The 25,487-nt window shown below is 36.0% G+C and overlaps 2 protein-coding genes across 2 annotated transcripts in view; one reads left to right on the top strand and one right to left on the bottom strand.

The window, feature by feature from the left end:
* The window catches only part of Smp_016840 (hypothetical protein), a gene marked incomplete at its 3' end in the record, with an annotated part of 34,354 nt that extends 25,309 nt beyond the window's left edge, over positions 1-9,045 (top strand). Inside the window, exons 16-19 of the mRNA XM_018798445.1 lie at positions 1,886-1,917; positions 5,471-5,738; positions 7,439-7,894; positions 8,749-9,045. Of these exons, the coding sequence (XP_018653386.1) occupies positions 1,886-1,917; positions 5,471-5,738; positions 7,439-7,894; positions 8,749-9,045 (1,053 nt within the window). The remainder of the gene's footprint in view (positions 1-1,885; positions 1,918-5,470; positions 5,739-7,438; positions 7,895-8,748) is intronic.
* Positions 9,046-11,722: 2,677 nt separating this feature from the next.
* Positions 11,723-18,160, bottom strand: Smp_131370 (hypothetical protein; the record flags this gene model as incomplete). The annotated part of the gene is made up of 5 exons (XM_018798444.1): positions 11,723-11,858; positions 14,370-14,467; positions 15,809-15,881; positions 15,935-16,065; positions 17,963-18,160. 5 exons carry the CDS (start codon positions 18,158-18,160, stop codon positions 11,723-11,725), a joined length of 636 nt encoding a protein of 211 aa, XP_018653385.1.
* Between the last annotated feature and the right edge of the window lie 7,327 nt (positions 18,161-25,487).

Raw genomic sequence — 25,487 nt, 5'->3', positions numbered from 1 at the left:
GTGTGTACATCGATTCAGGTTGTCATATCCCATTAACCTGGGAAGATCAAATTGTAAGGTTGAATTCCAGATTAATAGAGGTAGAGTAACACTATCAGTGGTGGTGATACAAAAGATTAAGCATCAAAGACACGATGGTCAACTTATCATCCTGTTTGAAAATCTGGGCTATCTGTTTTTCACATCCAGATATCTTAACAAAATATTTGTTTTTGGTTGTTTTAACACATCATTATGTCTGTTAATTGCACAACCTATTCCAGTGCGTCCATGAAACGTTTACGACCCTTCACTGCACAACTTACAAAAGAGTCTAATTAGAGACATCGTAGTGAATGGCAGTATGCATAAAAAAATATACATTATTCAGATGTCGATTCCTGAACTGCTAACACCTAACTGGTGGTGGTCACTCAATATTTATCATCAGGGTTGATAAAGATATAAGAAAAGGGAACTTGCTGAAATACTTTGTACTGAGAATTCTATATTGTATTGAAAATATAATATTGAATAAAGACACCAATAATAATAATAAATTAAATATTTCTTCGAAATCTAGTCACTTTTTCCAGAAAAACGTATAAGTACCTCTGTCCATGTACTATGTAATACAGGTATCCACATGAATAGGTCTATATCATCATAGCAGAATGATAGATAACTTACTTGAAAGTTGATACAAAATAATATTCTTTTAAAAAAAAACAACTAGGACACCTTATCTACCTAAAAGTACTCCACACTACACTCATCGAGATATTTTAGACTATACATTGTAAGCAAAGATGGTTATATCGAGGCAATACGCACAGTATGCACAAATGCCAATTTAGAGACTGACCAGTTGCAGCCCTAAAAACATCAATGGGAAGATCCAAACAAGCAATACTGAGTGAATTATATTTTACATTTTTTTACAAGAATTTAAACTAAATCTGACTCAAAAGTATACTTGACACATTTACACAGATTATTTGAAACCCTCAGCGTTAATGGTTGGTTCTCAATGATATGCTTCCTCCTCCAAAAAAACACTATTTAAACATCTATACGTTTTACACTGTATTTTTAACAGTTCAAGTGATAGTGCAGTGAAAAAACACCGGTTGGGGACAATCGAATGTATTTAAGCAAAAATTACAGACTATCTCAGTAAATTCTGATAACCAAACAATGAACAGTCAATTTGCAAATTAACAACCAATTGTTTCAATCTTCTCTGTTTCTTCTCTAATTTCATTGCTCATGCATTTTCCAAACGATTGAGCTTCATTTCAGTTCTTTGCTCATCGGTCTTCTGCCCAAATACATTCTATGTCTGACCAACACCATATACTACTTATATAGATATAAGTAGACCACATCACAATAGTAACAATTGTACACTCTTTTTCTTGTCTCAATTTTGTTGAGGATTGGGTTAAGAGTTATTGATGGGGGTGGGTTATAGTATAAGTTTGGTTGATGATAATTTCGCGTATTCCACTTTGTTGTTATATTGAAACTACATAGCTTTAACTCGATTACAATATAAACACTAGTTGCTTACTGACAATATTATGACAGTTTACTCTGATCAAACAAAACCTAACATAATACTAACAATTTAAAATAACAGGGTATTAATTATACCTGCCTAGATTGAGGCTATGGATATTTACCTTGTGTATTTTTAGTATAGTGTTTGCATAAAACAACTGTCCAATTTAAAAATGGACCAGAAGCACATGGAGTAACACAATCATTTCTATTTGCTTTATTTATTTCTAATGATGATTGTACAACTGTAGAATCATTATTTAATAATGATACTGAAGACAATTCTGACAATGATGATGGTAGACTGACCAAATAAATTAGACAAGATTCAGCGACATCAGAGAATAAAGAGAACAATGATTGTAAAGCTTCTGAGTAATTATGACATTTCTATAAAATGAGAACAAAAAATAAGAAACATAACATATAACAACACAACAAAAAAAGAAACGGTGAAAAAAATAAAACAATGATAATTGCAGACTATCACAAGTCGATAGAACTCCGCCTGTAGCGCCTCGGGGGGCTACTGCCGGTCCCAAGCCCGGGTAAAGGAGGAGGGTTGGGCATGGAGTTAGCGACCCCATCCTGTAAAAACCCACTCGCTAAAAAAACGCTAACCAGAAAAAATTATTCAAACCATTTAAACTCGGGAAATAGAAGCAGATAAGAAAAGGATGAATAACAACTAGAGAGAACTGGAAAAGAAGGCTCAGGACAGAGTTGGATGGAGAATGCTGGTGAGCGGTCTATGCTCCTCGACGAGGGAGTAACAGGTGTAAGTAAGTAAGTACAAGTCGATGGATAAGAATTTACTGATCAATTTGAATGTTAAAAACTAAGAGCATAACTTGTATGTATTACGTCTGTTATTTTTGTGGAATCATCAATTCCCATTGTTAAAAGAGTCCCATTAGAGAAAACAAAAAAAAGAAAACTTCATTTATTTATTTCCCTGGCTTTCCTTCAATGATTGTCTAACTAAGATTAGCCTATGATGTAGACTATAAAAATAACACAGCATAATTCATACGTAAACTTTCGACTGACCCTTCTCATTAACTCTATCATCACTCACCATCAATGATAAAGATTTCAATTCATGAAATTTTATTCCTGGTCTCCTGAAACAACACTCAAAACTACATGTTGGGACTTTTAATGTTCGAACATTGTGTCAGATAGAACAGGCATCTTTATCTACGACTTTACAACTTCACATCAACGATGTCTGTCGAGTCTCTGAAACCAGTGCACACGGTCCAACAACAGTCACTCATTTGTCAATATAAAAAACCAACACGATTCACTCTTCGTGTATCTAGAGACCCCACCCCACTGCTAGTTCCCGTGGCCTTGCTGGTGTAGGTACACGATGAAGTCCCAAAGCACAGTAGATTGTGTGAGATCCAAATAAACGGGATAGTAAGAACTCAAAAATATAGGGACACACGTCGCTGGTTATTAGTTGTCTCTCCCTATCCTCTCACTGATTGCATCTCGGACGAAGTTAAAGATGAACTTTATAGGAAGCTATCTGATATGTCTTGTAGGTTGAACGCTTTATTCAGATCCTAAGCTATTCCGATAACCCCAGGGCTAGCACTACTCAGCAACTTGAAGACCAGAGAGAAGACACGAGTATCAGAGAAACACTTTACTTCAAGAATCATCTTTGTACAGAAAATCGTAGGTATTTATAGATGTTTGCTTAAGTTAAATCAACATCCTAATTCAGCCAATCCAATTAACGACATAAATTGCTACTGACCAATGGTAGCACGCCACGTTGGAACTCCAGAATGTTCTGTCGTACTCTGATTGGTTGAGGCTCTTTTTCAGCCTCTGGAGGCTCTGTTGGAGTTCGCTGGAAACCGACTTAACACTATCAAACCTCATTTAAAAAGCCAAACGCTCTGATGTAGTAGTAATGGCAACTGATTTTAATGCTCAAGTAAATAGACTAAATCAAACCGAGAAACATTTAGGATCTTAAGGTGTCCCGGCTCAGCAAACAGATAATGGCGACCGTCTGCTGCAACTGTGCTCAAACAACTGTTCGTTTCCAGCAAACACTGACTTTAGATATACGAAGAAACATTGTTTGACGTGGCGAACTCCATAATCAACTCAGGGATGGACTCAAAAAAACTGAATTACCATCAGCCATTGTTAAAGAGGCTTGATAAGAGACTGTATCTCATTCTCAAGCACATGTTTAGACTCAAATCATGCTATAGTTTGAGCACGTATTTGTCTGCATCTTACTGGATGTAGAAAACCTAAAGAAATAAAATCTCATTAAGAATAGCGGATATTCGTAGGTTACTAATATTCGATCACAGAATTATTCGAAGCATTGCTCGAGTATTTTGGGACCAACGAGTAGGTAATGCCTAGGTTAATAATGGGGATTAAGTTGTGATGACAAACCGATTGGTGAGGTAGTAAAACTTCATCAACTGAGGTGGTTGGGATATGTGTTATGTGTGCCCAACCACAGCTTACCTCGACAGGCAATGGTGTCTGGAATAGCAGTATTCTGAAAGAAAGCCAGAGGCGGATAAATCAAACCAAGATATGGTATTGGTTTATGAATTCATTGTCAAAAGAAAGAAGCCATGTTATTGGGTATAGACTAGCTGGTTGGGGCGCGCGTGATTTTAATAACCGGTAACTAGAGACTATGAATGACATAGCCTAGAATCGTTTACAATAGTGAATCTGTATTCACTGTTTGTCTTCCTCTAAATTCTAAGCTTTTGAATTTCCCATATTTTCCAATTTTATTATTATTGGTGTCTTTATTCAATATTATATTTTCAATACAATATAGAATTCTCAGTACAAAGTATTTCAGCAAGTTCCCTTTTCTTATATCTTTATCAACCCTGATGATAAATATTGAGTGACCACCACCAGTTAGGTGTTAGCAGTTCAGGAATCGACATCTGAATAATGTATATTTTTTTATGCATACTGCCATTCACTACGATGTCTCTAATTAGACTCTTTTGTAAGTTGTGCAGTGAAGGGTCGTAAACGTTTCATGGACGCACTGGAATAGGTTGTGCAATTAACAGACATAATGATGTGTTAAAACAACCAAAAACAGATATTTTGTTGAGATGTCTAGATGGCAATAACAGATAGCCCATATATTCAAGTGGGCCGCCAACAATAATTTCTTACCCTGAAAGTGGTATATTTAGGTTTGTCGATGACGAAATGAAATCTTTCATAAAGTGTCATAATTTGCATTTGCTTTTACAGGACTTTAATGTAACTTGAACAACCTTCCTAAAACTCGAACTTAAGCTGGTTACTTCTGTTTATCGACCTTGTAAATGGTTCTTCTGTAGTCAAATCAGTAGATTGGTTGAAAACAGCAAGGGGTTATTCCAATTTTAATCAGCTGAGTATATTTATGTTAGTTTGAAAGCCACCGTAGTTGGTATATAGGAAAACTTCTTGCATGACTAGCGATGGTATATACATTCGAAGAATATGTATATTTGACCATTATGTGGTAGTGAATTTCCATATTTCATTGATTTGCACGTTAAAGTTAGAAAACAACAAATCGGTACATGTAACATGATCTAGTGTTTTTATTGTTTAATATCAGTTGGTGTTGTCTGTTGTATAATTTCTCATTGTCTATTGGTCATATAAAAGTAGTGACTAAATGAATAACACATGAATGTTTAAAGTGAGAGGTATGTGTCGAGTTTGAATTTCAGTAAATGAATATCAACATTAGGATTCAGGTGCATTTGGCAGATAAGTTTTACACAGGACAAAATTCTCATTCTGTATTCGACTACTAGCTACTATTCAATAATAATTAATTTAATTTTTCAGTATTCATTTTATCAGATACTTCTTGTTACTTTTTACTTTACTGATATAATAATAATTGAATTGTAGGTAAATTAAATTTTGAAGCGACAGCTGAAGATGATCAAATTCAAGAACTTCAACTTTTACTTAATCTCTTAAATCGCGTTCTCTATCATGAATTTGAATTAAGACTTAGTGGTGCTGTATTTCTGTCTCAGGTTGACAATGAACTAGTTATTCAACCAGACTCTATCAATTCTCAAGATTCAACATTTAGTGCTATACCGACAGTTGATGCAGCCGTTATTGGCTTAGGACATTTATTACCGTTAATAACGGAATCTAATTTAACAGTAGGTTTTTTCTTATTTATCTTTTTTTACTGCTTACAATACATTTCAGTAGCGTAGTAAAGTTTACATGGAAATGTCAAATCTTATCGTTAACTTAATACAATGACTTCATATTTATGCTATAAAAGTTATTGAAAGTTACATTTTAATCACAAACCGATCTAAGTTAGACTACAATTGAAGACCTCAAAATACTGGGTAGTTCTTTCATCCTAGTATGAGACTACTCATCAGTGCACGTCCACGACTTCTTACACGGGAATCCTATTAATTGAGTTGATACATTAAAGTTTAGAGAATTCAAACATAAAAATTGTGATATCAAGTAGAGAGGTGAAACAGAAATGAGTGGTGATGCCTTCTGAACTGAGTTTCTCAAATATTATCCACGTTAGATTATATCGTGCAGTTGTGATACTCTTAGTGCGAAAGACTATTATCAACTTCAAATAAACTACATAGCGTTTCATACTATCTTCAGTTTGACATAGAATGAATGAAATGTGAAAAGCAGTAGAACCCAGAACACATGTGTCGTCCCGTTTGGGATTCGTCAGCCGGGTTAGTTGTGAAGGACAAAACATGTGTCCTGAATTCCATAGCTATTCACATTCCATCTGTTTTATATTAATTTGTCTAATAGTGCCTATATCGAGGTAATATACACAGGATGCATATATACCAACAATGACTGATCAAATCCAGTCAAAATATCAGCAAAGGGGTTAGTCCAAACCACTTGATCTCCGATTTAATTTTTGAATCGGTTCGCATACTGGATATGAAGGAAAACATAATCTAGTATTGACTTTAGTGCCCAGTATACTACTAGTTAGGTTTTGAATTCATCCAAAGTTGGAAATTGATTCTATTTTCTTAACTATGTAATTGTATTTTTCACAAGAACTTGTACGCTATCCAACTTGACATACCATATTTAAAGTTGATGGGAAGATATGATACAATTTAACAGTTTCTTCGAAAGTAATCTTATAAATTCAGTCATTATTATATAGATCATATACTAGATTCCCAACATAGATTTGGTTTCCAAAGTGTTTTGTTTACTGCTAACAAGATATATATAGTTACATTCCAATTATGCTTTCAATGCCCCTTCCAGCCATAAAGATTGGAGAAACGTATAGGCTTTTCTGGAAGCAATACTTTTCATCTTTAAGATTTATTTTGGATTTTGAAGCCTAGAGGGTCTACTTGAGACGTTTAATAAAGCTGGTTTCTCCAACTGCCGGTGCGATTTACCTAAGTCACCTGTAGTTGTTTTTTCGTTCGTCTGTGAGTTTTTTGTAATCGTTTGTGTGTATAAGTAGAATGAGAGATTAACCCAATCTCCACCACCCGATTCTTCCGCTTGCTTAAGGAAAAGATCACACACTAACCAGGGAACACTACGCCTAAGTACATGTCGGACTTTGCCTCCCATCCTTTCAGTAATGACTGTTTTCTACTCGTGTTGATTAAGGTGTTTAACTTTCACCTAATAAATTGTAGGTTCAAACCCTGCTCCACCTGCTTCTGTTTAAGCAATCGAGAAGTAAAATTATTAACCGTCACGATTTTAATGTGGCTCGTATCCATGTACTTGGTGAATTAGTTATTAATTATTTTATTATTAGTTGTTCTATAATGCCTTAGCTAGTCGTAATTTATGATTTTGTATGCAAACTTTTGTTTCTCAGATCCCAGAATTATGCCAAGCATTTTATTCGTTAGCCTCTTATGCATGTGAATTACGTCCTCAGGGATTGATCCGACTTACAGACAATCAACTCTCATCTTTTGGTCGTCTTCTTCGATTTGGAATATTTGGTGTTGAATTTAATCAATCAAATCACATTAAATCTTCATCAACTTCACGATCTTCATCATGTTCAGCAGGATGTGTTGACAATTCAGTGATTCAGCAGTGTTTGGATATTATCATTTCATTGACTGATCATTTTTTGGAGATTAGATCACGTTCTCGTTCTCGTCATGTAGAAGAGCTACAAAATGCTATTCGTTTAATCAATGTTATCGGTTTGAATACACAATTCCTATCTGATTTATTCACATTACTAACCAAAGAAAGTTATTCGGTCAATTTAGAAGCATCATTTTCATCTGCACTACTCAATTTAATTCATTTAAGTCCGGTAAATAGTTATTTTAACTTTTACAATTCGACATTACGATATTGAATAATCATTTTATAATTGGTTTTTGCTTTTTCTTTACTTATAAATGAAATATCACTCAAGATTTTTATGATTAGCTAATCCTCTGCGTTAGTCTTAGAAATGGATAATGCATTATTTATTTGGTTAAACACATAAATATTGGTACAAGGTGGCACCACATATATATGCGCCACACTGTGTGATGGCTGTGATGCTGCCCGGTTGCCCAGACCGAAACAGGTGGTTTTCTTAGGGGACCACACCCAGAGCCTTTGACCTAAAGATCTGATCCACAAGGCAGTGGAGCATCATAAGGAGATGAAGTCCCATGGTAGCCGGTGTCCGACGATTGATTCATACTCCATTTGTTCCCTCGGGATACTGGAGCCCATGTGCACCATTGGTTTGGAGTTAGGGTTTTGCAACTCCCCTAGGTGGACTCTCCGTGTCCACTGACCCGATTAGAGCACCGGATATTCGCTCTTCGTCCTCTCAATTTCGTGAACAACACTCTCGCCTCGAGAAGGCAGTGAGTAGGACTTCCCTGAAAGTGGTTATATGGACATGGCCACTTTAGAGCATTTCGAGAGGGGGAGCGTACTCTCCTCACTCTCGGCCTTACCAGGGCATTTGGGGACTTAAACTTCAATCAACCTCATTCCATTATCGACCTAAATTACTGGTAGATTACTTTTCATTTGAATTGACTTTAGACATTATCTTCCAAACCCTTAAAATAAATAAGAGGCTTGTTAATATAATGGTTATATACAGTACAACTGAATTATTGTAATATATAATAAAATTTACATATTTATTTATTTATTTAGGAAGCTTATTCAAATCTTGTTTATCAATGGATTAATAATTGTGAAGATCCTATTATACAAACACGTCTTAGTGATGCATTCAAACATTTAGGCAATTATTGTAACAATAATAATGATAATAATAATACTGATACAATACAATCCGATCAACAATTAATAAAGGATCAAACTATCCAAAATAATCTCTATATAAAATGTTTTAATGAGAATAAACCAACTCGTTCAACTCGATCAGATTTTCAACATTATTTTCATTTGTTTGTTACGGAAATGCGTTCATTTATATGTTTTGGTTAATTGAATAAAATAGACCCCCTCCCCAAAAAAAGATAGTTTTAATTATATGTATCTATGTATTTATGTGTTGTGTGTGTGTGCGTGCGTGCCACTTTTTCTATATATCATGAAAATGTTGGTACTTGAATCCGACGGTGAATAATACTCTTCAGTTTTTTCTTCGTTTTAATACTTTCCCCTCCCTTTTTTCTATTTATCTCTACCTTTATTCTAATTCCTATTTTATTGCAACAAGTATTCGTTTTGTTGTACAGACTTGTTAGATTATTATTATTATTAAACTGATTAAAACTATTATTGAATAAATTACGTCTTCTATTGAGTTTACTTGTTGCAATGATGATGAGTGTTAAATCGTTCAAACTATTTGTCTGAGGTTGGAGTAATATGTTTTTTCAAATCGGGTAGTTTACCATTGATTGACGCCCAAACCGTTTTGAGCACCTGGGGGAGTTTTTCAGTCCTCACACAAATCGAATTATTTGTGTGGCGCATATATATTTGGTGCCTCGTTGTACCCATTGATTTTGTTCCCTATTTTATCGGTAAATAAATCCTCGGAATTATTAGTTTTGTTAGTATTGGACATTGATAATGATAAGTCTTGCTAATTAAACGCTATATTCGGATTGTAAGCTAGTCTTGTAACCCCCAAGCTAAATCTACACAGCGATTTGAACACAAAAGAAAAGGCGCAAAATATGCGAGCAGCACTTCACTCCAAAGGTTTATTTATGTACAGAAAATATAGGGTTTTTATAGTATTTCAGAAGTCCTTGGATTTTCCTGTATGTACGTACGAAGTTCTACGTTGTGATTGACTGGCTGACTTTCCTGAAAATTCTGGAATGCTACTAAGCATAGTAACAGTGTAATAATCAGCCGAACAGAAACTTTACATTTGACTTTTCACTTTCGTGATGTTTCTGGCAAAACTCCTATTGAACGTTGATTGGATAAAATGCTTCTTAAAGTTTCCTGAGCCTTTCTTGTGTATTGCCAGATATTTTCAGGATCGCCCCAACACATACTGACCTTATTGAACGTTACGCTATTAACTGAAGGTACTCGGTCAAGCATCCTCACCAGATCATGTTTGGATTTTCCGTGTTATGCTAAGTCAGCTTAGATTGCTTACAATCCTACAGATTAACCATTATCTAAGCATACCGTCATTCTTGATATCTGGTCTGATTAATTTTAGGATGGTTGTATAAGAAGTGATCTGGGATGGTAGCCTTGTTAAACACCACGCATCCGTGACATCTTCATTTCTACCAAATATTTGTAATTAATTAAACAAACAAATGAAAAGGAGATATTCCGTGTTTATATACATCTATTTGTCATTTATATTGCTTTATTCCGAAGACACTACCTTATCCTTTTTCTAAATCCATACACATGTTTATTTAGCCACTTTTGTTTTATTTATTCATTTAAGCACATAAATATTGGTAAAAGGAGGCACCAGATATATATGCGCTGCACAAATCCCATTTGATTTGTGTGAGGGCTGTGATGCTGCCCAGGTGCCCAAACTGAAGCAGGTGGTCTTCTTAGGGGACCACACCCAGAGCCTTTGACCTAAAAATCTGATCCACAAGGCAGTGAAGCTACGTCAGGAGACGCAGTCCCATAGTAGCTGGTGACCAATAATTAGTTCATATGTCATTTTTTCCTTCAGTATCCTGGAGCCCATGTGCATCATTGGTTTGGAATCAGGGTTTTCCAACCCCAATAGGTGACAAATTTTATTATCCCATATCCCAGCATATCGTAACATTTAACAAATTGAAAATGACAATAAACCTTGGATATAATCGATCCATATGAGGCAAAGATATGGAGATTCCATTTCACTAACTCTGCTTTATTCAAATGAGCAGAAACCATAGTAATTACATGGTCTAAACTTGATGTTTGTATTCAAAAATGATCTATGATTGAACTTCAAGAAACTTAGTAACAAGCGAAATAAATACTTCTCCCTGACGGCATGCTTTACGATGACATTTTCTCCGCGAATTCAGGAGCCTCGATTAGTGTTTGCCAACCTACGTCACTAGTAATGTAGGCAAGGTGTCCGTTTGACAGCTAAAGGACGAGTATACTGTTCAGCAACCCACTCCCTAACACTTAATGAGTGTGAAACACGGTCTTCGAAAGTTGGAGATATGCTTAGGCTGAGTGTTTTTGGTCATTCGTGTTATTGAAGCGCTGCTCAATTTTCCTGGAACCACCGGGTGTGCAATAGTGAGGCTAGACTTGAGATTCTAGACAAAGATGAAAAATATCGTATGTCAAACAAATTAATACAACGTATGTGTAAGATCCTACGTTGGTGATGACGGACTGTCCATTCCTAATGGTTATGCTTTTTGATATTCATTTCTAAATCAATGTACTACATTATAATTAATGCTGCATATTGTCGTGGGTAAACACTAAAGATAAATATGACAAAATTTACATAGATTAGGTAGTCTTAATGCAATCTAGCCGTTACATTCCATCTTTTCTTTCACATACACTCTGTATTTATGTGTGTGTGTTGAGTCTGCAATCAAATTTCAGTATATTGTGGTAAAATTAAAACAAATCAAATTGAGTCTTTACATTGAACATTTGTGATTTTATTTGAAATTTCATTCTTTCTTCGTTGACCAGTTCCCAACTAACAAATACATTCACATCGTCCATGTTCGAGCACATAAGAAGTAGTTTCTGGAGGAACTTCAGTTGTCACAGTATAAAAATTTTTATTTGATTCATTTTCATAGACTTCATCTGGTCGATTGTCCGCATTTGCTCTGTAACAGAAAGTTAGCAACATATTATATATCTTGAAAAGAAGACCATAGAAACATCAGGTCATTGTGAAGATTAGTTCACCAACTACCGTTTCACAATAAAACTACTACACTTACAACTTACACTGTATTATTCTGAGCTTTAACAGTCAGAATGTTTACTCAGTCAGATTTCAGCTATCCAACCAAATATTTGAATAACTAAATAGAAATCACTAAATTAGTTTGATCAGTCGTTTAAGTTCAATGTGAGATCTAAACGATCCATATTCATAGTGTCATATTGATCTATTCTGTCTTTAAAGCTAATATGAGCCTTAGCCTAGTAATTTGTTTTTGATGCTTTGTGCTGTTTCGTTATTCTTATTATGACAGTCAATTTGAATCAGTGATAGCAATGGATCACTATATTTCTTATTGCCAATTGTTATCAGTTCATCATATATTAGTATGATGTTTGTACTTGATGTATACCTGATTTCAAATTCTCAATACAATACATTCGTTTGAGTTCATCTAGTTCTACCGAACTCGAATTACGCTATTTCAGGGATTTCTTATTCGATTAATTATCCCAGTACTTCTAATTATCACATTGAGTATTCTCATTCTATTATCTATTTGTCAACATTCTCTTTATAATATATGTAATTTAGATTATGTTATCAGTATACAAAGTGATAAATCATCTCCATTACAAAATAAACAATAATAATAGCTTTTAAGTCCAGTATTAGTACCTACAAACATTTATTCACTGAATATCAGAAAGGGTTTTTGTGGATATTATAGTAATTTCAATAGTTGAGATTATGAGTCAATTGAAGCTAGACATTAACACCGTCCGATGCCGGCAAGTTCAATGGTGTAGAGGTTAAGCGCTCGCGCACGAGAATGATAGATCCTGTGTTTGAATCTCGCGAGTCAGGATCGTGGATGCGCACTGGTGAGGAGTCCCACAATAGGACTAAATGACCGTCCAGTGCTTCCAAGTTTTCCATGGTGGTTTAGCTTCAATTGACTCACGATCTCAACTATTGATATTTATTCATTTGATATTCTAAACATACATAAAATGGAATCATTGTTAAAATGAATTCAATCAAGTGTTGCTTACGCCTGTTACCCCTCATGGAGGAGCATAGGCCGCTCACCAGCATTCTCTATCCAACTCTGTCCTGGGCAATCCTTTCCAGTTTTTATTCATTCTTTTCATATATGTTTTTATTTCCCGGCGTAGTGTGTTTTTTGGCATTCCTCTTTTTTCACTTCCCTTCCGGATTCCAAGTTAAGGCTTGCCTTGTAATGCACATTGGTGATTTCCTTAATGTATGTCCTATCCGCTTCCACCGTCTTTTCCTAATTTCCTCTTTACTTGGAAGCTGGTTTGTCCTCTCCCATAAAACGCTGTTGCAGATAGTATCCGTCCAGTGAATGTTGAGTGTTTTGCGTAGACAACTGTTTATAAATAGTTGTACCTTCTTGACGATGGATGTAATAGTTCTCCACGTTTCAGCTCCGTACAGTAGGACTGTCTTGACGTTCGTATTGAAGATTCTGACTTTGAAGTTAGTTGAGAGATGTTTTGAGTTCCATATGTTCTTCATTGGCAGAAATTCTGCCCTTGCTTTTCCAATCCTCGCCTTTACATCTGCATCCGATCCTCTTTCTTCATCAATCATACGTTAACAGGTACGTGAATGTTTCCACCTCTTCCAGAGTTTCTCTACCAAGTGTGATTGGGTTGGTGTTCTCCGTGTTGTATTTGAGAATCTTGATTTTTCCTTTGTGTATGTTGAGACCTATTGATGCAGAGGCTGTTGCTACATTTGTTGTCTTTGTCTGTATTTGTTCGTGTGTATGAGATAAGAGGGCTGGGTCATCTGCGAAGTCCAAATCATCTAATTGATTGTGAGATGTCCATTGTATGGGGAGAGTAGACAACCTTGTCTGACTCGGGTCTCTACTGGAAATGCATCTGTCAGTTGTCCAATCATGTGTTATACATCTGTTATATCTAGAGCTTTGATTCTTACTATGCCGCGTACTACTAGACTATTTGAACGATCGAACCCGCAACGTCACAAGAGAGAAAACAGAAGACTAGTAAGTAGGGACTTTTATTCCCCAAAGAACAGTGTCAAAATATAGTACAGAAATCTCATGTATTTATAGTTTTTGACTGAGAGTAAATCATCATTTCGGACAACCAATAGGCACATAGGGGGTCATTCTTAGCCATCCAATAGGGAAGCTACACGTCGACATTCTAGAATATTCCCCTAGCAGTGATTGGATGGAATGTCTTCGGCTCTTTCTGGGCTTCTTAAGGCTTCCTAGGGTTTACCGACGAGCCGTCCTTACAACATCTTAAAACTGTAATTATTCTAACTAATTTATATGAGATTAAACATATCAAAACATCTTCATAATTGAATGAATGATGATTTTAAAAAAGAAAAAAAAGGAATTAAGCATAATCATTATACACCCAAATCTTAATTAACTTACAATGATGAATAGTAACATAGTATAATATTGCTTGAATTAGTTTGCCTTTTACAATTACCAATTGAACAAGCAATATTTCTAGTATTATATGCCATTAACTGAAAGTATAATTTTATTGTAAAAAAAGAAGAATTTACTTTAAATTACGTACAATATAATAGTAGTATAAATTAAATAAATAAAATTTTAAACAGTGAACGTGATTAAATTCACTTGGTGTAGTTTACTTGTATCTTCCTTCCCATTGTTATTTAAGACTGCAATTGATCAGTCTCTTGTTGGCATATATGCATCCTGTGCGGACTGCCTCGATATTACCTGAAGTTACAAGCTTTATGAGCAAAGATGGATAGTGGCTAGCAGTGGAATCCAGTGCGTGCGTTTCATCCTATTTGGGACTCATCAGCTGGATGTACAAGAAAGTGGCTATCAGGATTCAGTAGCTGAGTGGGTGACGCGATGGTGTTGGAAGCGGACAGTACTGGGTTCGAGTCCAAGAGTGAACATCCACTCTGTGATGCAGGTACATCCGGCTGACGAGACGCAAATAGGACGAAACGCGCGTCCTGGATTCCACTGTTAACCACTATCCATCTTTGCTCATAAAGCTGGTGAACATAATTGACTGATTAATCCCAAGTTTTATACATAGAAGTTAAGTTAAAATTGATTATAGATATCAAGTATACAAAGATAAATATCAACTTGATAATAAGCAGTGAAGAGATAGACAACAAATCAATTAATGACAATAATAACTTATAAAATTGGGTGAGTGATCTGAATCATACATGTGATGATTTAACACATAGATATAAGGATTGAGTCGTTAAATTACTAGAGCCAGTATTGTGTCAATATTTTGGATCAGAATATCCTCCTCACAGACTTAGCCAGCATTTTAGATGGTTTTGCAAGAAACATCTGGCGGTTATGAGATATTGATGAATGAAGCTGCTGATTGTTTTACACTGACCATTCAACAAGTATTTACGGTAATGCTCGGAGATCGCTCTTAAAAGAGCACAATTTATGTGGCTGACCAACTTGTTGGTGATACGATGTCTATTCCATTTTATTATAAGTTCTGTAGGGATTATGAACTCTGGGACGCAAGCAAATCAAGCCGACAAATCTTTACTCCGTTATAATTAGTAGACTCCACCTGTAGCTCCTCCGGGGGCTTCTGCTGGTCCCAAGCCCGGGTAAAGGAGGAGGGTTGGGCATGGGATTAGCGACCCCATCCCGTAGAAAACCAACTCGCTAAAAAAGTGCTAACCAGAAAAAATTATTTAAACTCTGCCCTGGTAGCTGAAGGAATAATTATGACGTCTCATGATGAAAGCCGAATTCCTTCGGAAGTCATGAGGCCGATGCACCTTATAATTAGTAGATTATATTTTTAAAATATTTATGAGTAAGAATTACATACTATTTACCTGTTTATAGGATGAACAATTATGAACAATGCAATTATAATGATCATATTTGGCGGACCATACTTTGAATATACTGAAATGAAAAAGAATATGACAGTGATGATGCAACTTTTTCAATGATCATACCTTTTATTATCTCTATTGTCAGAAATATTCGCACTAGGTGTATTATTCAAATATTGTTTTGTTAAAGTAATACTTGGATCGCACTGTTTCACATAACGTTCCACATATTGTTGTAATGTGTTATCCCGTTTCTATAAAATAGAATCAAAGCAACAGTTTACGAACTTATAGAAATACGGACTTATTGAGTTATCGTCGATTAAGTTTAGATCTAAGTAAATATCAACATAACTGACAATCATTAGTCAATTGAAGCTAGACCACCATGGAAAACCTGGAAGCACTGGAATATCGCGAGTGCGGGATCGTGGATGCGCACTGCTGAGGAGTCCCATAATTGGACGAAACGGCCGTCCAGTGCTTCCAGGTTTTCGATGATGGTCTAGCTTCAATTGACTCATGATTTCAACTATGAAAATACTGAAATATCCACAAAAACCCCTTCTGATCTGGAACTGACAATATCAGAACTAGTGAAATCAGTTGACACAACAAAAAAGGGCTATTATCATGCTTTGTCAATCTTCCCTGACCATCTTTCCCAATTAAACTTTGTATCCATCAGGTGAATGTGGGCTTTTTATTTAAAATCCTGACCACATTGTCTCGAGATTGAATCGATGTGCAAATGAAGCAAAATATTTAGCTGGGGATTTGGATTATACTTCTTCAATAAAATCTTTCCGATTACTGCTTATACTCTAACTATTTCTGCCACTATGGGATTTGAATGGACAACTGCATCTCGTGCTAATGTGTATGCCAACTCGAACTGATCTACGTACGTATGTACGAAGTTCTACGTTGTGACTGACTGACTGATTTATCTGGGGAACTAATATTATAAAAGCTTACATTCAGTTCTTTAAGTTTTATAGAAATACAGAGAGCAGTTTCGAATAGTATGATCGAAATTTGGAAAACTTTCTCGTATTAAATAGATTTACTTGTGAGAAACTGTATCGAAAATTTAAAATTTATTTATTTCACTCCGACTACTGACGATGTTCCACTAACAATTCTACATATACGAATTTTCTTAAAATCAGTTTTCAGTATGGCGTTGTGAAGATTATTAAATTTCATTGGGACCATGGACCAATCGGAGTTAAAAAAGCCTTTGAATGTCTAAAAACACTGCATGGCCCGTTCATTCTAGTATGAAATTCATCTGATGACCTTCACCTATTCAGACATTAAATATCAGTTGAATTTGAGAATAATGGTTAATTTCAGTAGTTGAGATCATAAGTCAATTGAAGCTAGACCACCATGGAAAACTTGGAAGCAATGGACGGTCATTTAGTCCTATTGTGGGACTCCTCACCAGTGCGCATCCACGATCCTGACTCGCGAGATTCGAACACAGGATCTATCATCCTCGCGTGTGAGCGCTTAACCTCTACACCATTGAACTTGCCGGTATCCAACGATGTTAATGTCTAGCTTCAATTGACTCATAATCTCAACTATTGAAATTACTATAATATCCACAAAAACCCTTTCTGATATTCAGTGAATAAATGTTTGTAGGTACTAATACTGGATTCAAAAGCTATTATTGTTTATAATGTAATAACTAAACAACACAAAGCACCAAAAACAAATTACTAGGCTAAGGCTCATATTAACTTTAGAGACAGAATAGATCAGTATGATGTTTAGGACTGCAACTGGTCAGTCTCTAATTGGCATATGTGCATACTGTGCTTATTGCCTCGATATAGCTTAAATTCACAAGCATTATAAGCAAAGATGGAGAGTGGCTAGCAGTGGAATCCAGGACGTGCGTTTCGTTCTATTTGGGACGCGATGGAGTTTGAAGCGAAAGGTACTGGGTTCTTGTCCCAGAGTGAACATCAACTCTGAGATGCAAGTACATCCACCTGACAAGTCCCAAATAGGACGAAACGCGCGTCAAATTGGATTCCACTGCTAGCCACTATCCATCTTTGCTTACAATTATATAAATGATTTTTCCCATTCATTTTATACATAGTAAATGAATGCATCTCTTATTCAACTTACAAGATGTTCTTTATGTTTCAATGAAGATTGTTCAAAACCTTTTGAATCATCATGATCATCTTTAAGTTTATGATGTAATATTCCAATGAAATTTAATTGTTCCTTTGTTATCATTTGACATTTGACTAATACATATTGCTTTACAATAATGAATACAAAGTAATGAAATACATTTAACCTTATCATCATCATAATCATAAAGTGTGAAGTGATTTGTTTTTTTAACCAAACACTAAATGACAATCATCAATACATGTAGTTAATGTTGTATTTATATATATATAGAAACAATTTAGGTGTTACCTTATTTATATTTTGTAATAATAGTAACGAATTCATTTTACTTACTTACTTACGCCTGTTACTCCCAATGGAGCATAGGCCGCCAACCAGCATTCTCTAACCTACTTTGTCCTGGGGAGTTCCTTTCATGTATCTTTTATAAAGAAATACAATTGATGTTTTTTCAAATTATTGATTCAAATTTATTCATTATAAAACTTTTTTCGAGAAAGAAAACAACACCAAACTCATGTTTGTTTTTCACTAAGAAAATCGAATGTTTATTCGTTTAGTTGTAAACATTATTGATTACAAATAAATGGGTGCGTATTGCTAAGGAGTGTCACAATGGGACGAAACAGTCGTCCAGTGCTTCCAGGTTTTTCATGATGGTCTAGCTTCAATTGACTTATGATTTCAACCATACAAAACATGAATTAGTTACTAAGGCAAAATATTGAGTAAAGAAATAGGTAATTCATAATTAGATGTTTATAAAGATAGATTATTATGAATAGTGTTACTTAACTACATCTGGAAGCCAAAACAATTGTTAATCAACACCAAGATCAGAATTTTCAATGCAAATGTTAAAGCAGTTCTACTGTATGGGGTCGAGACGTGGAGAACTACGAAAGCCATTATCCAGAAGATACAGGTGTTTATTAACAGTTGTCTATGCAAAATATTTGTGATCTGTTGGCCAAACATTATCAGCAACAATCTACTGTGAGAGAGAACAAACCAGATTGCAGTGGAGGAAGAAATCAGGAAGAAACGCTGGAAGTGGATAGGACACACATTGATGAAATCACCCAACTGCGTCACAAGGCAAGCCCTCACATGGAGTCCTGGAGGTCAAAGGAGAAGAGGAAGACCAAAAAACACATTATGTCGAGAAATGGAGACAGATATGAGAAGAATGAACAGAAATTGGATAGAACTAGGAAAGAAGGCCCATTGTAGAGTGGGTTGGAGAATGCTGGTCGGCGGCCTATGCTCCATTGGGAGTAACAGATGTAAGTAAGTAAGTAAGTGTTGCTTAACTGGAATAAAGTAAATTCTAATCAATAATTTTACTAATATCATACTGTAAGCAAATGTTTTATCATAGCAATAATACATAGATTCAATACCATCACTGTTAAAAGCTGAATTAGTCCATTTTAGATGAAGGTTGTGAAGATAGTCACAACAAACTTATTTTTGTTATATCCTGGTGAAGATATAAGTACAGGTAACTTCCGAGACCTATTAATGGACGATTATTCTATGTATATTCTTATTGTTTAACCATTGAGCAATTAGATTATGTATATACTTGAATGATTTTTTCTGGTTAGCGTTTTTTAGCAAGTTGGTTTTCTACGCGACGGGGTCGCTAAACTCATGTCCAACCCTCCTCCTTTATCCGGACTTGGGACCGTAAGTAGCCCCCGGAGGAGCTACAGGCGGTGTTCCAGTGACATTATGAGTTAATTTTAATAATAATCTACTATCGTGAACTCCATAATCACTCATCAGAACATCTCTAGTAATGTTTCACTCAGTTTCGATAATAAGTTACTTGTTCAGTCATAAACACATTATATTGACGGGAAAACGTAATACACCATAATATTGGATTTCATTATGAAATGACATGTAGTACACCTAAACAGTTCTGTTATGCAAATTTCTGATTATATTCCTGTCAACAACAAATCCACTAAATCAGACAGTGTTTATGCTAACTACCAACTGATGACAGAAATTTATTCAGTTCACAAACACTATCAATCGGAAAATTAGGAAGATTAATGTAGTTCATTACACGCCTTGTACTATTATGTAAAATGCCAAATTAAATACTCAGTCTATTATATCCAAAATGGCAAAAAGCAAAACACATCATCAATAACAAATGCCAATATGTTTGTGACAAGAATGTTTGTCACAAAGTTTGTAGATGGCATCGAGTCTCGATTGACTATGAACACCACTACAGTAAGATTACGCGCCCAAAATCGACCTGGCTCCTTTGGTAGCTCGTGAACCAGAAGGCTGTAACTGGTCCAGTTAAAGTATATTTATTGGTAATCTCGTGGTATCGAAAGAATACTGAGACGTGCCAACGAGTACAGGCAAAAAGGCAGAGCACAAGAAAGTTCGAACGAACAAGATGAGCGATCGAACGAAAGCGATTTCGATACAGTTAAACAAAACGAGTAAAGTTAAGCCATCACCAGTACAATTGGTTATAATAATAATTGTTTCCAACATACCAATGGCGTTCTCGTCGAGAAAAGTAGGTCACTACAAGTTAAACAACACACTTGCAATTGATTAAAGATAAATTATGGATAGCTAAACATATCTCAGACCTTTAAACAGACCATATATGTGAGGAAAATTAGCATATTATATGAATGCCGTAAACGAATTATGTAACAATCATAGACAATTGGCAAACTAACTGATTCAAAAAAAAGAACTTTCACAAATACATGGCAATTGTTGTCTAAAGCACTTGCTCTTTGAAAGGCAGTCATCATATTCATCAATGAAACAATTTGTCTAAGTTTATATAGTCGTCACGGTGTCTTGGTGTTTTGTTGATAAATGAGTATTATTATTTATTAACTTTCAATCAAGTTTAAAGAAGAATGTGAATTTTTACGCAAATAAATACATGAGTCAATATATAAATAGGTATAAACGTTAGTCTGAATGTGTACATCTTCATTTGAACAAGATATTGACAACGCAAATACAGCATCACAGAACAATATCAGTGACACCGAAATCAGCATGACGAACATTATCCAAAAAATAGAGGTGAAAATAAACGAAATACTATTCAACAAGTTCTGAATTGGACACAACAATCATTGCTCTGACCAGGTTATCGTGTCTTTGTTAAACGTTGTGGAAAAATACGACATTCAATGCATCAATATTTGATTATGTTGGTAGCTGGGAGTAAATTTCAATTAATTACGTCTAGGTACTACTCGATAATTCCTATCAATATTGCCTGTGACAATTGTGAGATAATTTTTCAACCCAACAATATATATGACTTCCACAAGCATAATGCTGGCGTATATCTGTTTCGAAATATAAGATTAATGTTTGTCTGGATAATGGGTGAAACTTGATTTTCAGTACGTAAATAAGGTAGTTTGATGTGTGGATGTGTAATTTTCGACTTGATCAATGTAATGTGTCATCCAATGCAGCTGTTCACTTTGGAATCACGATGGTTTAGTATGTGGGCTTCACTCAGTCTACTGCATCTTACGCATTTGTTTGTCGTTTACTAATTCTTGGCACAGGATACTGTGTTTTCTCTTTGGTAAGATTTGAGTGGTGTTGTTATGTTTAGATAGAGTAAATAGTGGTTTGCAACACAAACTCACTAAACCTACAACTTTCAGTACACCATTCACAACATATATGAAAAACAGAGACTAAGCAAAATAAACACTATTTCGATAAGTTGCTTAATCCGTATCTGTATCGGTTATGTGCACTTTGAATTCATTTATACATTTCACGCATTCTTGCTCCTACAGATGTTCCTCTACCAGTTCACGCATCTGAGTATACACTATTTCAAGCACTCAGTTGAATGTTGCTGAATTTTCTCACAACTTCTCATATCTCATAGAATTCAGTTTTTAGCTCCCACCAGCGCAACAACATGACGAATATAAATTACCTCACATTTTCTCATTTTGTGAGGAGTTGAGAGAGAGAATGTGAGCACTTGGAGACCCATTCAGCATCTGTTCATTTTACAAGACAGGTAATTTATCATGGTAAACGTAATAGATGATGAAACTGGATGTAAGGTGAAAATGTGAGTGACCTGACCAGGAAGTTGTACAACATTTCGTGTGTGAGAGTGTCACGTGAACAAATGGCGGGTGTATATGTAATTGGGATTCATAAGTTCGAGTACACGGAATGAGAAACGGACCATTAGTTACTTAATTGGTAGACTATATACAGAACTGAGACCTAGATCTATAAATACAGTGGTGTACGTTGAATATCTAACTCAATATACTGATCATGTACTTGTTGTATACAGGAAAACGTCTGTTAGCATAACCTATGACAAGACAAATAAACTTTTCAGACAATTTAAAATCTGATCCTAGTAACTTGTTTCCTTTGTTCCATGTGTAGTTTGTGGTGTTGTAGCAGGTCTACACCAATGATTGTTTTAAAAACCGTTGCCGCAACAAAACTCGGTGAGGCTTAACGATAGATTTGCTATTGCTTAAGGACTCAGTTTGGGAAACTTTGTGGTTTCCTTCAATTTCTGGAAGACTTCCTATGAATGTTATGGTACCAACAACAATATGAGTCACCTGTTTTTTTAACGTTCAAAAACAGACCTTTATCGAGATAAGCTCATTTCGGGAGTTTTGAACTGTCTGTGATCATGACGAAGATTAAGAGAACAAGAGATAATGGGACGGAGTCTTGTGATTTCGTTTCGTATTGATTGAGGCCTTTCCTTAAAGTAACAAACTTCAATTCGGAAGGTTCTGATGGCCTGTAGAATCCGATCGGCGGGTGCAGGCAGTTTTTCAACAGCCTTATTTTGGAGTGAAGCAAGCACCGCTTGCATCTATTAAAGAAACTCGGGTAGAAAGAATCAGTTAAAACGGAATTCATCATCAGTTCTTTGACCGATGACCTCTTGCATACATAGTAACATTTCTGTTGTCTAGTCATGTAGCAATCTGATGATTTATAATAGCTGGTCTAAACTTTGTCGATCGATTAAATCTCCACGTCTGAGGTCAGACTTCTTGTGGTGTTTATATAAACCAATGATTTCTTTGTATTGATGACTGTTTGATTTTGAACTCCGAATACAGTACATTCATTTGTGCTCATATAATATTTCTCGATTAAATTATGTTTTTACTGGAATCACTAGTTCATACTATAATTCAAATAATTCGAATCATTACACTTCTTCAAAGCATCGTAGTGTTTGTGAATACCACTAGTAAACATACGGGGTGTAACTTAACTGTTGAATTTGTGCTGTTGTTTCTTCACGTCTTCACAGCGGAATCAGACTCCAATATTATCAAGTCAGAATGGAATGAGAGTGCAAGGCGGGGAGCGTGGGAGCATTGACCTGTAACAGTTTGGTCGCGCATTTTAGTAAAATAAGAATTAGATATATAAACGCACGGAAAAATATGAGAACATAAAAATGATAAAGTATTACAAAAAAACATATGTCTTCAGTCTTCAGTAATAAGGATAGTAGGTTGATGAACCTGTGTTAATCCTGACAGATTTCCTTCCAGTGAAGGTCCAGCTTCTTTTTGAAAATGTTCACTGATGGTGCTGATACCACTTGTTCTCGTAAAGCGTTCCAGTCATTGACCACTCGATGAGAAAAACGGGACCCCACCTTTAGTTTATTAGATCGCAGTTTCAGAACCTTCTTGCTATGACCCCGGAGATTGTTAGTGCTGGAGGGAGCAAAAAGATAAGACATATTAACACCCAGATCATAATTAAAGATACGAAATGCCAGTATAAGGTCACCTCGCGTCCTACGATAAGATAAGGGGAAAAGATTTAGACGTTTTAAACGCTCATCGTAAGGGAGTTTAGAAAGACCCTTTACTAATTTTGTCCCTACACGCTGGACACGCTCAAGCGATTTAGTATCCTTTATCAGACAAGGGCTAGCTGCTTGGATACAGTATTCTAAGTGTGGCCTTACATAGGTGGGATATAAAATTCGAAACATATCCTCGTCAAAGCATTTAAATGCTCTGCGAAGCGACCATAGCGCACGATAGCCTTTGGAAGCAACCGCATTGCAGTGCGTAGTAGTTTTTGAGTCGTGACTTATAATTACTCCTAAGTCTTTGTGCTCATGAACGCGTGGCAGAGATGTACCATTAATGGTATAATGGTAACTAATATCGTGACCGATGTGCATGAACACGCTCTTTCTGGAATTAACTTCCGGGCCCCAATCATGAGCCCACCTAACTAATTCGTCTAAATCTGCTTGCAGATAACAACGATCAGTTTCATTTTTTACTGTTCTCCAGATTTTAACATCATCCGCAAACAATAACGTCGACGACTTAAGTAATAAAGGTAGTTCATTAATATACAGAAGGAAAAGTAAAGGGCCTAAGATGGTGCCTTGGGGTACACCACTTTTGACCGGTTTCCATTCGGATAGAGTTCCATTGACCCTCACTCTCTGTCTGTGGTCACATAAGAAGCTTCCTATCCATTCCTGTATAGCACCTGTTATACCAAAGCTCGAGAGCTTTTGCATAAGACTCAAGTGTGAAACCTTACCAAACGCTTTGCTAAAATCTATGAATATCACGTCGACAGACTGGCCGTTGTCTAGGGCAGCTGTCCAATCCTCTCTCGCAATGAGTAAGTTAGTCAAGCATGAATGCTTGTTACGAAACCCATGTTGCTCGGGAGTTAACAGATTGTACGAATCTATGTGGCTCAGTAGCTTAGCCCGAATTAATTTTTCAAGTAACTTAACTACTATACTGGTCAGGCTAACAGGCCGGTAGTTAGATACGATCCGTCTCTGACCATCCTTAAATATAGGACTAACTATGGCGTCTTTCCAGTCTCTAGGTAGTTGAGCCTGTGAAAGGGACATGTTGAAGAGCATCGTGAGCGGTCTTGAGATAATGTCCGCAAGCGACGACGGCAAACGTGGGTGTAACCCATCGGGGCCCGGTATCTTACAAGGTTTTAGGTTAGTTATCAAAGGAAGAACTATATCCTCTGTCACGTGTAAAGGTCCTATGGCTGGTATCTCATTGTCAACGGGACAAGTAGTTGTAACACTACACGTAGAGTAGACTTCACTGAAATAGTTAGCAAATAACTCCGCTTTCGCCAGATCAGATTCAGCCAATAAAGCTGAATTTTCGCTTAACAGTAATGAGGGGATACCATCACTACGTTTCGTCCGCCTTTTAACGTACGAAAACAGTCGCTTCGGACAGGTACGGCTATCGTATGCCAACTGTCGTTCGTAAGCCGTGCGGGATTTAGCTATGGTCTTTTTACATATATTCCGGATTTTTTTATATTCGCACTTAAATGATGCCTGACCTGTTGACAAGAATAAGTCCCAGAAGTGTTTCCTACGCTTTAACAGCTTCCGGGTTTCCTTATTAATCCATGGGGGGCAATATGATAGCTTACGTGCTGACCATGGGATAAACGG

Source organism: Schistosoma mansoni, chromosome 6 (genome assembly GCF_000237925.1).
Source record: "Schistosoma mansoni strain Puerto Rico chromosome 6, complete genome".
Classification (NCBI taxonomy): Eukaryota; Metazoa; Platyhelminthes; class Trematoda; order Strigeidida; family Schistosomatidae; genus Schistosoma; species Schistosoma mansoni.
This window is presented reverse-complemented; position numbering and strand designations above follow the sequence as displayed.